Here is a 12,829-nt window from a genome sequence, read left to right on the forward strand (position 1 = left end):
AAAACAAAACCTTTTGAAAAGAGCAAAGTCAGAGGGCTAACACTACCTGATAGACTTTGCTAGCTCAAAATTACATCCTGAGGCAGACAATTAGGAATATCCTGAAACTGTATTAAGTCATCACGTTCCTATTTAGCAAATGACTAGTTTGATGAACTAAACAATATCCTGGAGATGCACGAGTTATGATTTAGTTGCCAGATTATTTACGGGAAGAAAAGAAATATGAAGTGTGGGCACTAAAGTAGCAATCAAAAACTTGTGTTTTAACAGAAACCATGTTTCTTAATGCATATAAATGGAGAAGCAGGATTTGTCCACTTGCTCTTATTCATTGTGAGGATTAAAATATGCAAAGATGCTTAAAAAGGACAAAACACTATGTAGCTCTGGTATTGCTAGCATGTGTATTTGGAGCTTCTATGGGATGGGGAAATTAGCCAACTATTGCCCATTGTGGGGAAAAGGTGCCTAAAAGATGGGAGACAGCGTGTTAAAGCTCAACCTCACATTCTGAGCTTTGGATTGGACACCAATTTAGAGGGGCAGCATGCGGGAAAGAAGGCTGTGTCATCCAGGTATATACTAACTATACTATTAAGCAAGCTTCATAGCACTTTCTACTAGCTCAGTAGGTAGTGGGCTTTAGTGGTGAGTAGTGAGGATTACATGAGAAAGAAACATTACACGCAAAGTATGGCACTTATATTAGGAATTTGATAATGCTAGTCAGAAATACACATGATTTTCAAACAACCCCTCCCAAAATAATGTTAGAACTCAGGAGAGTAGAAACCTTCCCCTCTGTGAGCAATAATGTAAACCATATAATCTGTTCTATTTTGATTATTGCCATGGTTACCTGGAAGCTCAGAACCAATTATGAAGCTTAGTTCTAACAGTTCTAAAGTTCCTTATCAATTTTATATCTGATTCGTGTTTGATCCTTAATATTCTTTCAGTTGACTTCCATAAACTGCCTATTTCTTTCTGGGAAGAGGGTTGGAGGAAGGAAAGTAAATGAAAAATGAATGCGTGCATGAATTAATGAACAACTGAATGAATTACATATGAACAAATATATAAATGTATATGAATCTATAATGTAAATATATATTTATATATGATACATACCTATATTATATACAAAATATATAATGTAAGTATATATATATAGCATCCTAGCTACATATTTATTTACATTTATTCAATAAATGTGCATGAACTACCGAGGCAGATTCTATGTAAACCCCACCTGAAAACTAGCCTTCTACTATAATTAAATCCCAGCATCTGTGACTGTGTGTATGTCTGTCTCGTGTGTCTGTGTCTACCCTCATTCCATTGAATCTCATTCTCTAGAGACTTTGAGTTAAAGGAAAATCCATCTTTTTTTGGCCAAAGAGGATTTGGCGTTAGTTAATTAAATTCCTCGTAGGCGTCTTTCCTGATGCAGGAATACTAAATCCAGAGATAAGTTGTCTTGGCAACTGTTTTGGCGACTGTTAATAGCCTGCTCTTTAGGCTTGTGAATAAAGATGTTTGAGAATGTAAATCACCAGTTGAGGTTTAACAGATTTTATTCTCACTTTTCGAAAGAAGCTGGACACTAATTGATAATACAGTACACTTTTATTTATGTGTGAATAATAAAGCAACGTTCATAGCTCAGCCCTTGGACGATTACATATATTATTCATGCTTTCAAAATGTAATAAAGATACATAATATCAGTTTTCCAATTAAAGTTTATGACCAAGCTTGGTGATGGTTATAGTTTTTGGCAGAGATTTTTAATTTTCTTCAAATGCTTTCTTGGGATTCACAAAACAGCTTCAAGCATAAACATGTTTCGCTTGGGAGAACAGGAGGGGCAGAAACTAACACACGTGCACACGAAGATGACATATATATGCTAACATTTTCCAGGTACTGAATCTAGCAAAAACTGACAATAGCCCTATTTTAAAAAATAATTTCTTTTTAATTAAGATATCCTTTCAGGGTTCACATGCATTAAAGAAATTGGCTACTGAGTTAATTTGTTAACCATCAATTTTGTGACAAGCTAATGTGCACTGATGTCCATTCTTAGCACTAAAAGAATATGTGCCAATAAAACCATTTTTACTAGATAATAAAGTAATCCTCACTTGAGAGGCTTCACATTGAATGCTTAATAGAAATATAGGGTATTCAACAATTATGTAGGATTGAAACGAGCTTAAGATCTTTTGGTCCAACCTCTTTACAGAAGAGGACACTGAGATCCAGAAAAGCCATAAATATTGTGAGTCTTTTGTAACTATGATCAGGTCATAAGCTCCCCATCATTGTCAATGCAATGTAGAGGGTCCTGCCATAGTGGCCTTCCATGTACTTATTTCTGGCTAAAATAACCCTGTCACGATTTTTTTTTCCTTCTCATAGAGACACATGGTATGATTTAAAGGTTTGGACTTCTGAGTCATTTACACTGGGTTCGAATTCAGATTACTTAAAAAAAAATCCAGCCTCCATAATCTTGATTCCCATAAAATCCTTATGGTCAGGTAGCAGCCACTCTATCTATAAAATATATGGAGGTGTTCCATCACCTTGAAATTATAAAGATAACAAAGGATCCCACTCTGCCATGAGAACTTCATATTGTGTACAATACATGGTCAGAAAATTTAGCTCTACAGAAAAATGTGTGTTTCAATGTCATTCTCCATTTATTGCCCAGAGGTAAACTGTTCTCATTTGGGGCTGCTGAGGAAGAGATACTAGCTTGTCATGGCTAAATCTTTTTCTCTGGGACCCATCCTGCCCTTTTCCCCTGGAAGTGAATCTGCAACAAAATACCTTCTTCTTGTTTTTTTTTGTCTTAATGCATCAAAGTTAAGAAGGACAAGATACTATGTTCCCCGCCCCCCTGCCCCCCGCTAGTAGAATGTGCTTGTCCACCACTTTTCAAGAATATGATACAGCTCTTCAGTAGGACTCACTCACTACGGCAGTACTGTCTGATAAAAATCTCTACAGTAAAAAAAAAGAAAAGAAATCTCTGCAGTAATGGGAATGTTCTGAGTTACCCTAACAAATATGGTAGCTATTAAGTAGCCTCATGGGGCTTTTGAGCATTTCATATAGAGCTAATGTGACAGGTGAGCTGAATTTTATACTTTACTTAATTTTGGTTCATTTAAATTTAAATATCCATCTGCGAGTAGAAGCTACCATGTTGGACAGTTCAGGTGGAGAGGTTGGATGGGTAGGTATCAGGAGCCTGCCTCTCTACCTCCCTTCCTTTTCTTTCTTCTCTTTCTTCCTGCTTTCCACTTCAGGTTTTTTCCTTTATACATGATAAAGTAAGCCAGGCCAAATGGGGCTTCTTTGAAGGCAACATATTTTGCTTTTTACTGGAATCTTTTTGGGGATGGTCCTTAAACTGGGAAAAAAATGGCAGTATCAGGCTCTGTAGAATCCTGATAAGGAAATCCTTTCCTTTGAGGTTAAGGTGATCTGGGATCATCCTGTGCCCCTCCAACCACACGTTATAGGTAAGTATCCATTCTGCCAGAGTAGAACACAAATCACGATTGAGCATCTCCTATATTACAGAGATTGACATTTCTTGATATGTTGTAGTAATGTCTTATCCCCTTTAAGTAACCTGATTAGATCTTAATGCCAATAGCTTTTAGTGCTTTAAGTCACTAAGTCTAGACTTCATTCTTAAAACAGATAATGATTTTATTTTTAAAGGCTTTGCTCATCTATGTCTAGTCTCTCCATCCCGATGTGTTAAGGAGAGATACTACACATGTCACAATCAGTTTTTAAAATTTTGTGTGTTCATTCATTTCACAAACATCATCCTTCCTTCATCCTACTAGTGCTGCAGGGAAACAAAAGAAATAAGATGAATATGAGCATTTGCATTATAAGGTAGAGGACAAAGTATTTCATAGGTAGCCTTTAGGAAGATTTCCTAGTTTCAATTGAAATTCACCTCTTCCACCTCTAATGTCTGGCTTGGAGATTTTTGTTTAGGGAGGCCTTTGTCTTTAAGCTTCTGAAGTCACATCCTTCAACAGCAATTTCTGAGTGCATGGCCTGTGGCTACTGAAGCCCAAGACCCCTTCCTTTAAGATTTGACTTTCTAGCTACCAGCTGGCTCACGACACAGTCAGGTAAGAATCAAAAGCCATTCCTTCTTGGTAGCTGAATACAGGCTGCTTTCTAAGGCTATTGTTCCAAAAATTACCTCCTAAAACCTCACCCAAATGTGCAATTTACCCACTGTGATGACCATGCTTATCCTTCAGCAATGTCCCTGACTTCTCTTAGTTGTCTGAAATATCCTTTTCATATTTTTTTCTGATGATGTGAATGGTTTGTTTCTAGCACCCTTATAAAAATCCTTGACATCTACAGTGGTGTAGTAACCCACTTTGTACCCCACTCATCAGCAATGTGATCAACGGGACCAATATTCTAAGAAAAATCATAGTGTACGTGAAGGAAACAATTCTCCATTCATTTAATATTTTGGTACTACCTGTCTGAGGACCTGTGTCTGGGGATATTTATTTTATTTAATAGCAATAAGAATTATTAGCAGGTTGTCATTACCATTCGTAGTTGTCAGGGAGGAAATTGATGCCCAAGAAGTCAAGCAAATTCTGCAGAATTTTGTAGCTCCTTGTGATAGGGTTGACATACAAAGCCAGGTCTCTATGGACCCAGGGACAGCTCTTTCCACTTTTTGCACATTTAATCCACTTACAGAAGCAGTCTGGTGTGAAGCATAAAATCCATACTTCATATTAGTTTCCAGATGCCCTTTCCAGTGAATCTTATGTACTCATTATAGCAGGTCTGACAAAACTTGAAAATACAGATATTTGTTTGAATTTGTTTGTGTCCTTAAAATTTTTTTCTTTAACAGTATTATAAAGTAAAATTGTTCATGAAGTAAAATTTTCTGTTATTCAATTAATCCTCACTATGAATTCTTAAAAAAATTTATGTGGGTCTGTGTGTATATGTGTATTTTGTCTCCCACCTACACACATTTATATCCAGTCTTGACATTTGAATTTCTGTTCCTGAATTTTTCCTTTTAAGATAAAAAGGACTTTCATTTTCTGAAGACATTGATTTAAAAGGTTGGTTCTCAATTTGAGTTCAACTAAAAGTTGGCCACACAACTTTGACAAACATGATTCACTCCTGGGGCCTCATTCTCTCCACCTGTGAGATGAGAATGATGGCCATGTTACTGTTCCACTTCTTTTTCATGGAAGTAAACACCTATAAATGGATTTGACATAACCAGTACCTTCCCCTTAGAAATGAAGCCTGGTTTATTTTTGAGTACATTGTTGTTTCTTGATCTGTCACTTGCTCTTCAGTGGTGATAAAGAAATCACCTGCTCATATAACTGCAATATCGTGCCTGCTGTTAATATTCAAAGCATTCTTTTCAGCATGGAGAACCAAGAACCCATGGTGAAGAATCAAGAAATCCTTATTTAATTTTCCAGAAATATTGGAATATATACCAGTAGGCTTTGCACATAATTTGAGAAAGAGAAAAACCTATAGCAGCCTGAGATAAACCTGTTGTAAGGAAGTTGCTATAATTTTGGGCACAGGGTGTGCAGAGTGGCCACAAGGTGGCAGCCTCTTAGAACACCTGGGCTAGTGGATGTCCTGAGAAATGGCCATGGTGTTTGATCTTGCCTTCACAGCTCAGCCATATCCAGGTCAAGTGTGTGCCAAGGTGATAGCTGCCAAGGGGTTCATCAGCTAGCACTGATGGAAACCACTTCTTGACGGTGTTTTAAAGCAGTAACTGTATCACTCTTCCATTTTAGAGTGCCATAGCTTTCATAATGCTTTATTTCCCTCAAGAATCTAAAACCTAGAATGGTTAGAAAAAAAGTATGGGGGTAGGACTCTTCATTCTATTTTCCTATTGTTTGCAGTGATTGGTTCTCAACCTTGATGGTACATTAGAATATCCTAGGGAACTTATAAATCAATCTCTGGGGCAGGGTCCCAGAGATTGATTTTTAAAAGCACCCCAGGTGATTCTAAAGTGCATTCAGAGTTGAGAACCATCTTTCCAGGTCCTCACAATTTATTCACTCATTCACTCACCAGTTATTGCACACTTCCTCTGTCAGCTCGGAGCAAGGTGATGGTGATGATGTAAAATGAGATTCTACAATTGTCCCCAAAGACTGTGCAGGTTAGTAATTCAATTCAATGGACGTCAATTCAGCAAACATTTTTCAAGCTCTTATGCATGACCAGGACTATACTAGATACAGAGGAGGCTGAGATGACAGCAGATCCTGCTGTCTGGCTTTTATATTCCAGTGGGTGGTATGTATGAATAATTACATGAGGCAGAATTTGGTATTATTAATGTCTGACCTTTCTATATAACACTTCCCAGTAACACAAAGATTATTTACCAATCTAGATAACTTGAAGCTCACTCAATAATTCTTGAGATGTAAGCAGCTGGCTATCAGTATTTGAGGTTCAGAGAGAAGACTAACATGCTTTGCCAAGAAGAAGCAAGTCAGTCCTCACACTCACACCTACAGACTCCATGGTCTCTGCTTGCTGACTTCTTTCATGCTATGCTGTGGGGCTCAGGAAAGAGTGGTTTTGACTCCATGAGTGAGGACAATTGTTTAAGGGCGTTTTTGTGTATTTGTCTTGGGAGTTTAATTTCCTGGAGAAGAGCAGATAACCATTTCTGTCCACACATTTCCCAAGATCCTTCCTCCATCCAGTCAAAGGCCTCTTCTTGGTGCTATCCTTATGCTCATATCCTTTTAAATGATTTGTTACTTTTACCAACATTTCTCTTTTCTCCAATGTTCTGGATGTCTATTGTCTTGGAGAGAAAACTGAAAGTATTTAGTTCCGTCAGCAGATCTGCTTGTCATGCTTCTGTCAATCATAGAAAGGTTTAATTAGAGGACTGAAAATTAGTCCAAATGTATATAAAGAAGAAGCCAAACAAGTCTCAATTTTAGAGATCTCCATTCTGTCAGCTAATAAAGTGTTAAGCCAAATGCCATCTGGATTGGGACTGGCACATAAGATAGTTGATGATGAACATGTTTTAAGAATTAACCTTATGGCTGATTTGGAAATTTGTCTCTTAAGGGAGTGAAGTGTGGGTGAATATCCTCCTCACATGCAGAATCAAAGTGATATTAACACCCTTCAGAGTCAATCAATATAAGTAGATATTCCTGGGTCACTGTTTTATTTTCCCATAATAGCAGAGAATCCACTAAGTGATTGATTCTCAGAGGTCTCTGGCATTTCTATGGCATAGAAGACCTTGCTGCTGAAGACCTCACGGGGGACTGTGGAATTATCTATCCTTTCCTTAAAGGCTTGGCAATCTTAAATGATTAGGACTGTCCAGATTTAGATGCGAGAGCCTACGAGAAACACTAGAAAATTGGAGTGCATCCAGGAGGAGACATTTATATGATGAGGAACCTGCACATCCTCCTAAAGAGCAGCAACTGAAGAGCTGTAAAATTTTAGGATGAGGAAGTGAAGATCCAGAAATAAGGATGGAGACATGAGAAATGTCCAAATATGCAAATATCTATTTGTGGAAGTGAGGTTATCTATCTGGCTCCAGAGAGAAGGACAATGACTAGGGATGGTGATGACAGGGGGATACATTTCAATTTATGCTGATGTAGAAATCATTATGCACTATAATGATTCTGCAATAAAAGTGGTTGCTTCATAGCCCCCCCCCCTTTTTTTCAGAGATGTTCAAGAACAGTATGTCAGGAATGTAGAAGTAGGGATTGAGAAATTGGTTCTAATGAACTTTCCTGGAAATATTCAACAGCTCTGGTTTTCTCCCTCAAGAAGGTTTAGCCCTCATGTCTCTAATTTTGTTCATCACATTGTATCGTTGAACTTCACTCTTTCAAGTGGGAGAAACACTGGAGGGATGCTAAAAATCAGCCATTAGTGTGAAGTGGACAGGTAATCCATTACCCACACTTCTAGGGTGTATAGAACACTTCACTAGCCCCTGTTAAATAAGCATATATATGATGATTTTTCTGATGCCAAGTCAACTGTGTATCAGAGGGGCAAACAGTCCCACGCAACCCGATTCTAGTCTATTCTTCAAGCTCCTTTGCCCCTAACTCTCCCTCTTTACGCTTGAGTCAGACTCAACTACTGAACACACTCTTCTTTACCACACAGTCATGGTTCTGCTTAAGCTATTCTATGTCGGAGAAGTATTCCCTTCCATTCCTCCCCTAGCACCTTTACCTACCTCAACTCCCTTCATCTCAGACCCCACTTTCCATAGGTCGTCCCTAACCCCCAGGGATGTGTTCATTGCCCTTTCTCTGCTTCCATAATACCTCCCTTAAATTTCACTCCCCTCCCTTAAAATTCTGGCACACGTTACTACTTAGTGATGGCACACTTTCTTGGCTGAGCCGGGATTCAACTTTAGAATCCTTTAGAAGTCATTTCAGGAAGCCACTACTAATGAGCCAGAGCAGATGATCCAGATGAAACCTGCCTGCCAGTCCCAATTTGGTGCATGCCTCACTCATGACACTTTCTATGTTGTATCGTAAGCTTTCATGAAATTGTTTTTTTGTACAAGCCTGAAGACACCATCAGGGGAATTGTTGTAATCTTTAGATTTTTAATAAATTCTCACTACTGTGTGCAGGGCTTGATATTGGTCTTCACAAAGATCTCCTTGCTGTGGAGGTGAATGGGAGCTTGGTGGGAAGAAGGTTGGTAGGGCAGAGGGGAGCTCTCGAATGCCTTCACAATCCAGTCTCTGTGTGTCTCCCTGATGATGACCCCAGATGTTACTCTTTGAATGGAGGATAGGAGAGAGGGCACCATAACTGCTGCCTACCTGGGAGATGGGCTGGGAACAGGTTGGTGCCTTTAGGACCTTTTCCTTCAAGGTTCTGAGGGATCCTCTGGCAGAAAGGGTATTACTCGCCTTTGAAATCCTTTTTATTTACTTTATTTATTTAATTATTTTTTTTTTTAAGAGAGAGAGAGAGAATTTCTCTGGATGCCACGCCCAGCATGGAGCCTGACATAGGGCTCGATCTCATGACCCTGAGATCATCACCGGAGCTGAATCCAAGAGTTGGACACTTAACTGGCGGAGCTACTCAGGTCTCCTTGTTTCTTTTTAAGGAATGCTTCACTATTCAGGCCTTTGTGTGGGCAGCTTCCCATGCTTACCTCCTCTCACTGTGTCCACACAGAGCCCTACCTTTCTTTCTTTTTCTTTTTTCTTCCTTTTTTTTGGTTTTATTTTTAAAGTTTTTATTAAAAGTTCAGGTAGTTAACATAGAGTGCAATATTAGTTTCAGGTGTACACTATAGTGACTCAACCCTTATGTGCATCACCCGGTGCTCATCACAGGTGCATCCTTAATCCCCATTCCCTATGTCCTCCATCCCCCTCACCCACCTGCTCTCTGGTGACCACCAGTTTATTCTCTATAGCTAAGAGTCTGTTTCATGGTTTGCCATTCTTTTTTTCCCTATGATCATTTATTTTCTGTCTTAAATTCCACATATGAATGAAATCATCTGGTATATGCCTTTCCTGACTGCCTTATTTCACTTAGTGTAATGCTTTCTAGTTCCATCTGCATCATTGCAAGTGAGCCCTACCTTTCCATTGCAAAGTGCTCATTCCTTCCCCAAGGGCCCTTTAAACCTAGCTCCCACCAGCCGTCTCTCCCCTGTGTGCCACCAGGGGGCGTCAGTTCAGCGCTGGTCCACCTTGTGCTTGGCTTGCCTGCAGTCTCCTGTCCTCTCTCCATCCATCACCTCCCCACAGGACCAATTCTTTCCTTCTGTTCTGTGCAAGGAGCTTGGCTTCCAGGAACTTGTCTTCAGTGGCTTTTGCTTCTGAGCTTCCAGCAGTTCAGGAGCGTCAGTGAAGAGCAGAGTCCTGGGGCTGATGACACAGGCTTGGAGGCAGATAGAAATGACTCTATCATTCACAAACCATGTGATCTTGGCTTGATGCTAAATGGCATTGAGACTTAGCTTCTTCATCTGTAAAAAAAAAAAAAAAAAAGTAAATTATCATACCTGCCTCATGTGATTTTGGGGAAAATTAAATAATTCTTGCAGTACCCTTAGCAGACCCTGCCTTGTAATATCAAATTTTGGAGTGAATAACTGAATGCCGTAAAAGATCTCAAAACTAATCTAAACATAAAGATAATAATGAAGTGCTATTCACGAGGCTACGGGTCAGCTGGGGCTTGGGGAGCTCGTAGGGTGCATGTGGTGGGAAATATGACTGGGCAGATGAGTAGGAACCCGGTTCAGGAAGGCCTTGAAGGAAAAGCTGAATGCTTAGGACATCATTGTACTTTTGCTCTCTAGGCAGGAGGGAAAGGACACCAAAGACAGTCATTGATCAATGCCAGCCCACGAGTCCCATCTACAGAAAGGATGAGCAGTCCTGGGGATTTACAGGAGAACTGAGCAATTCTTTTTTGGAAGAGTACCTGTGATTGAGATCAGAATGCTTTTGCCTTACCTGATGGGGGATGCTTTGAGGAGCCCCACTGGCCCTGTTTCAGGCCTAGAAATTCCTAACATAGTCACTTTCTCGGCTGGTAAACCTTTTAAGGCCCCAACGGCAGGTTTGGTCACAGCTCTTTTATGCAGAGGCTGACATTAGAGCACAGTTCGGTCACCAGTAAAGATGAAGGAGAAGGGACTGTGGGAGAGCTGCCCAGTTGACAAATGTGGGTAGGGTTGACTCGGGTGCTGAGACCAGAGCATGGTGCCAAGCCCTAGGGCGCAGTCTGGCGGTGGCCCCCGCACCTGGCGGCTCACCACTGGGAAAAGATGCTGGTATCTGTTGGACTTCCATCACAGCACGTCTGTGAATTCACCTTAAAGAAACAAAGACCAAAGACTGGGACGTGGGGTGGACATGTGGGAAGGCCCATGGAGAGGAGGGGGTTCATGGACTCCGCCCAGTTCCAGAGGAGGGATGGTGACCAAGGGTGACATTTCAAGAGGACCAGGTAACCACTCAGTGGAAAAACTTCAGAGCTATCAGACAGTGGCAACCGCTGCTTTACAAATGTCCTATTGGTAGCGATGTTTAAAGACAGGCTGCCACTTGGGGGAAAGGGAGTCATCAGTGGGTCATTCTTGAAGTAGCACTTTAGATGAAATGAACTCTTACTTGGGAAGGAAGAAAGTTGGATAAAATGTATTTTCCGGAGACTTCATGAACTGCAACATACTTTATTTATTCAGTACTCTTGGATGCTCTAGAAGAGTCTCCTGTCTGCCCACCTTTCTAAAGATCCTCACCGCATTGTCTCTACTGGAAGATGGTTCTCTCAGCTAAGAGCAAGAACTATGTGCTATTTACATCTGAATCTCAGCCCATAGGATACTACTTACCATCGAGTAGGGGTGCATTAGATGTTTGTTGAGCAAGTGAGTCTCAAATTAATTTTTTTTTTTGTATATAGGATTAGAACATGGACCAAGTCCCTCTTGTGTACTAGATATGCCTATTTGGAATGAAAACCAATAGCTAACATTTATCGCTCTCTTATTACTGGCCAGGTGCTGGGCTTAATGCCTTATACACATTGTCTCATTTCAACCCTACAAACAGCCCTATTAAAAGATCAAGCAGGGATGCCTGGTTGGCTTAGTGGTTGAGGTTGAGCATCTGCCTTCAGCTTAGGTCATGATCCTGGGGTCCTGGGATCAAATCTTGCATCAGGCTCCCCACGAGGAGCCTGCTTCTTCCTCTGCTTATGTCTCTGCCTCTCTCTGTGTGTCTTGCATAAATAAATACAATCTTTAAATAAAAAAAATAAAAAAAGAAAAATCAAGCAGATGTTACTATCATAGTCTTTTTACTAATGAGGAAACTAAGGCATACAGAGGCTATACAGCTCCCCCACGGTTACATAGAGAGCAATTAGATGATGCAGGATCAAAATTTAGGTTGTGTGACTCCAAAGCCAACGTAGTTCATCAGTGCACTATACCATGAGTGAAGGAATGATCGTTAGCGATCATTAATCGGGGCAGTGTATTTGCAAAACATAGCTAGCAGTTACTGAGTGCTTTCTATATGCCAGGCACTAAGTATTTGCTCACTTAATCCTTGCAGCAGCTTATAATGTAGGTACTATTATTGTGTTCATTTTATAGATAAGGAACAGGATCCAGGATTTTCAGGTTTATTGGATCCTAAAGCTCATCCTTCCAATGTTATGTGGTCTTCCCTCTATTGTGATACTGAAGAGTGAATAATGAATCTTCTTCTGTAAAAGGTATGTGTTGCTCTAAGAAAACTGTACTTGGATTTGACCTGGAACTGGATCTCAGCTCATCAAATACTTTGTTAGGATAGTAACATTCCAGAATGCTTTCTGCTTGCCCACTGGACATTGCTTAACTAAGCACTTCAAGGAAGGATGGAAGGTGGCAAAGAAACTCCTCATAAAGCCAGTATTGTGGGAAAAACTAATAATTTAGTACCAAGTGTAGATGGGTTTAGGGCCTAGTTTGCCAGTTTCTTGGCTAGAGGACCCTGCAGGCTAACCTCTCCATACCTCAGTTTCATCATCTATAAAATGGGAATGGTAACTATACTCACCTCATAGTGCTGCTATAAAGAGTTGAAGGCACCAAATTTCCTTCCCTTTCCTTGTCATCTCATACTTCTTTTCCCTCTTTTTCTCCCTCTTTATGTTCCTTTCCGTCTTTCCCTTTCTTCTTCATTTTC

General features: G+C 40.1%; 1 protein-coding gene and 1 long non-coding RNA gene across 4 annotated transcripts in view; one reads left to right on the forward strand and one right to left on the reverse strand.

Annotated features, from left to right (window-relative positions):
- Positions 1-12,829, forward strand: part of LOC144283307 (uncharacterized) — a 41,203-nt gene that overhangs the window by 16,234 nt on the left and 12,140 nt on the right. The window contains exons 1-2 of one of the 2 annotated variants that reach the window (XR_013351763.1): positions 11,327-11,520; positions 12,253-12,374. This is a non-coding gene — a long non-coding RNA (uncharacterized LOC144283307). Of the gene's footprint in view, positions 1-11,326; positions 11,521-12,252; positions 12,375-12,829 lie in introns of those variants that run through there. The other variant, XR_013351762.1, reaches the window with a different exon arrangement.
- The window catches only part of LOC144283305 (uncharacterized), a 44,246-nt gene continuing 34,348 nt past the window's right edge, over positions 2,932-12,829 (reverse strand). For both annotated transcript variants that reach the window (XR_013351756.1, XM_077847204.1), the window contains exon 4: positions 2,932-10,107. Coding sequence is in view for 1 of the 2 variants with exons in the window: in XM_077847204.1 (XP_077703330.1) it covers positions 10,104-10,107 (4 nt within the window). In the remaining variant the exon portion in view is untranslated. The remainder of the gene's footprint in view (positions 10,108-12,829) is intronic.

Source organism: Canis aureus, chromosome 14, assembly GCF_053574225.1.
Source record: "Canis aureus isolate CA01 chromosome 14, VMU_Caureus_v.1.0, whole genome shotgun sequence".
In the NCBI taxonomy this organism is placed as follows: Eukaryota; Metazoa; Chordata; class Mammalia; order Carnivora; family Canidae; genus Canis; species Canis aureus.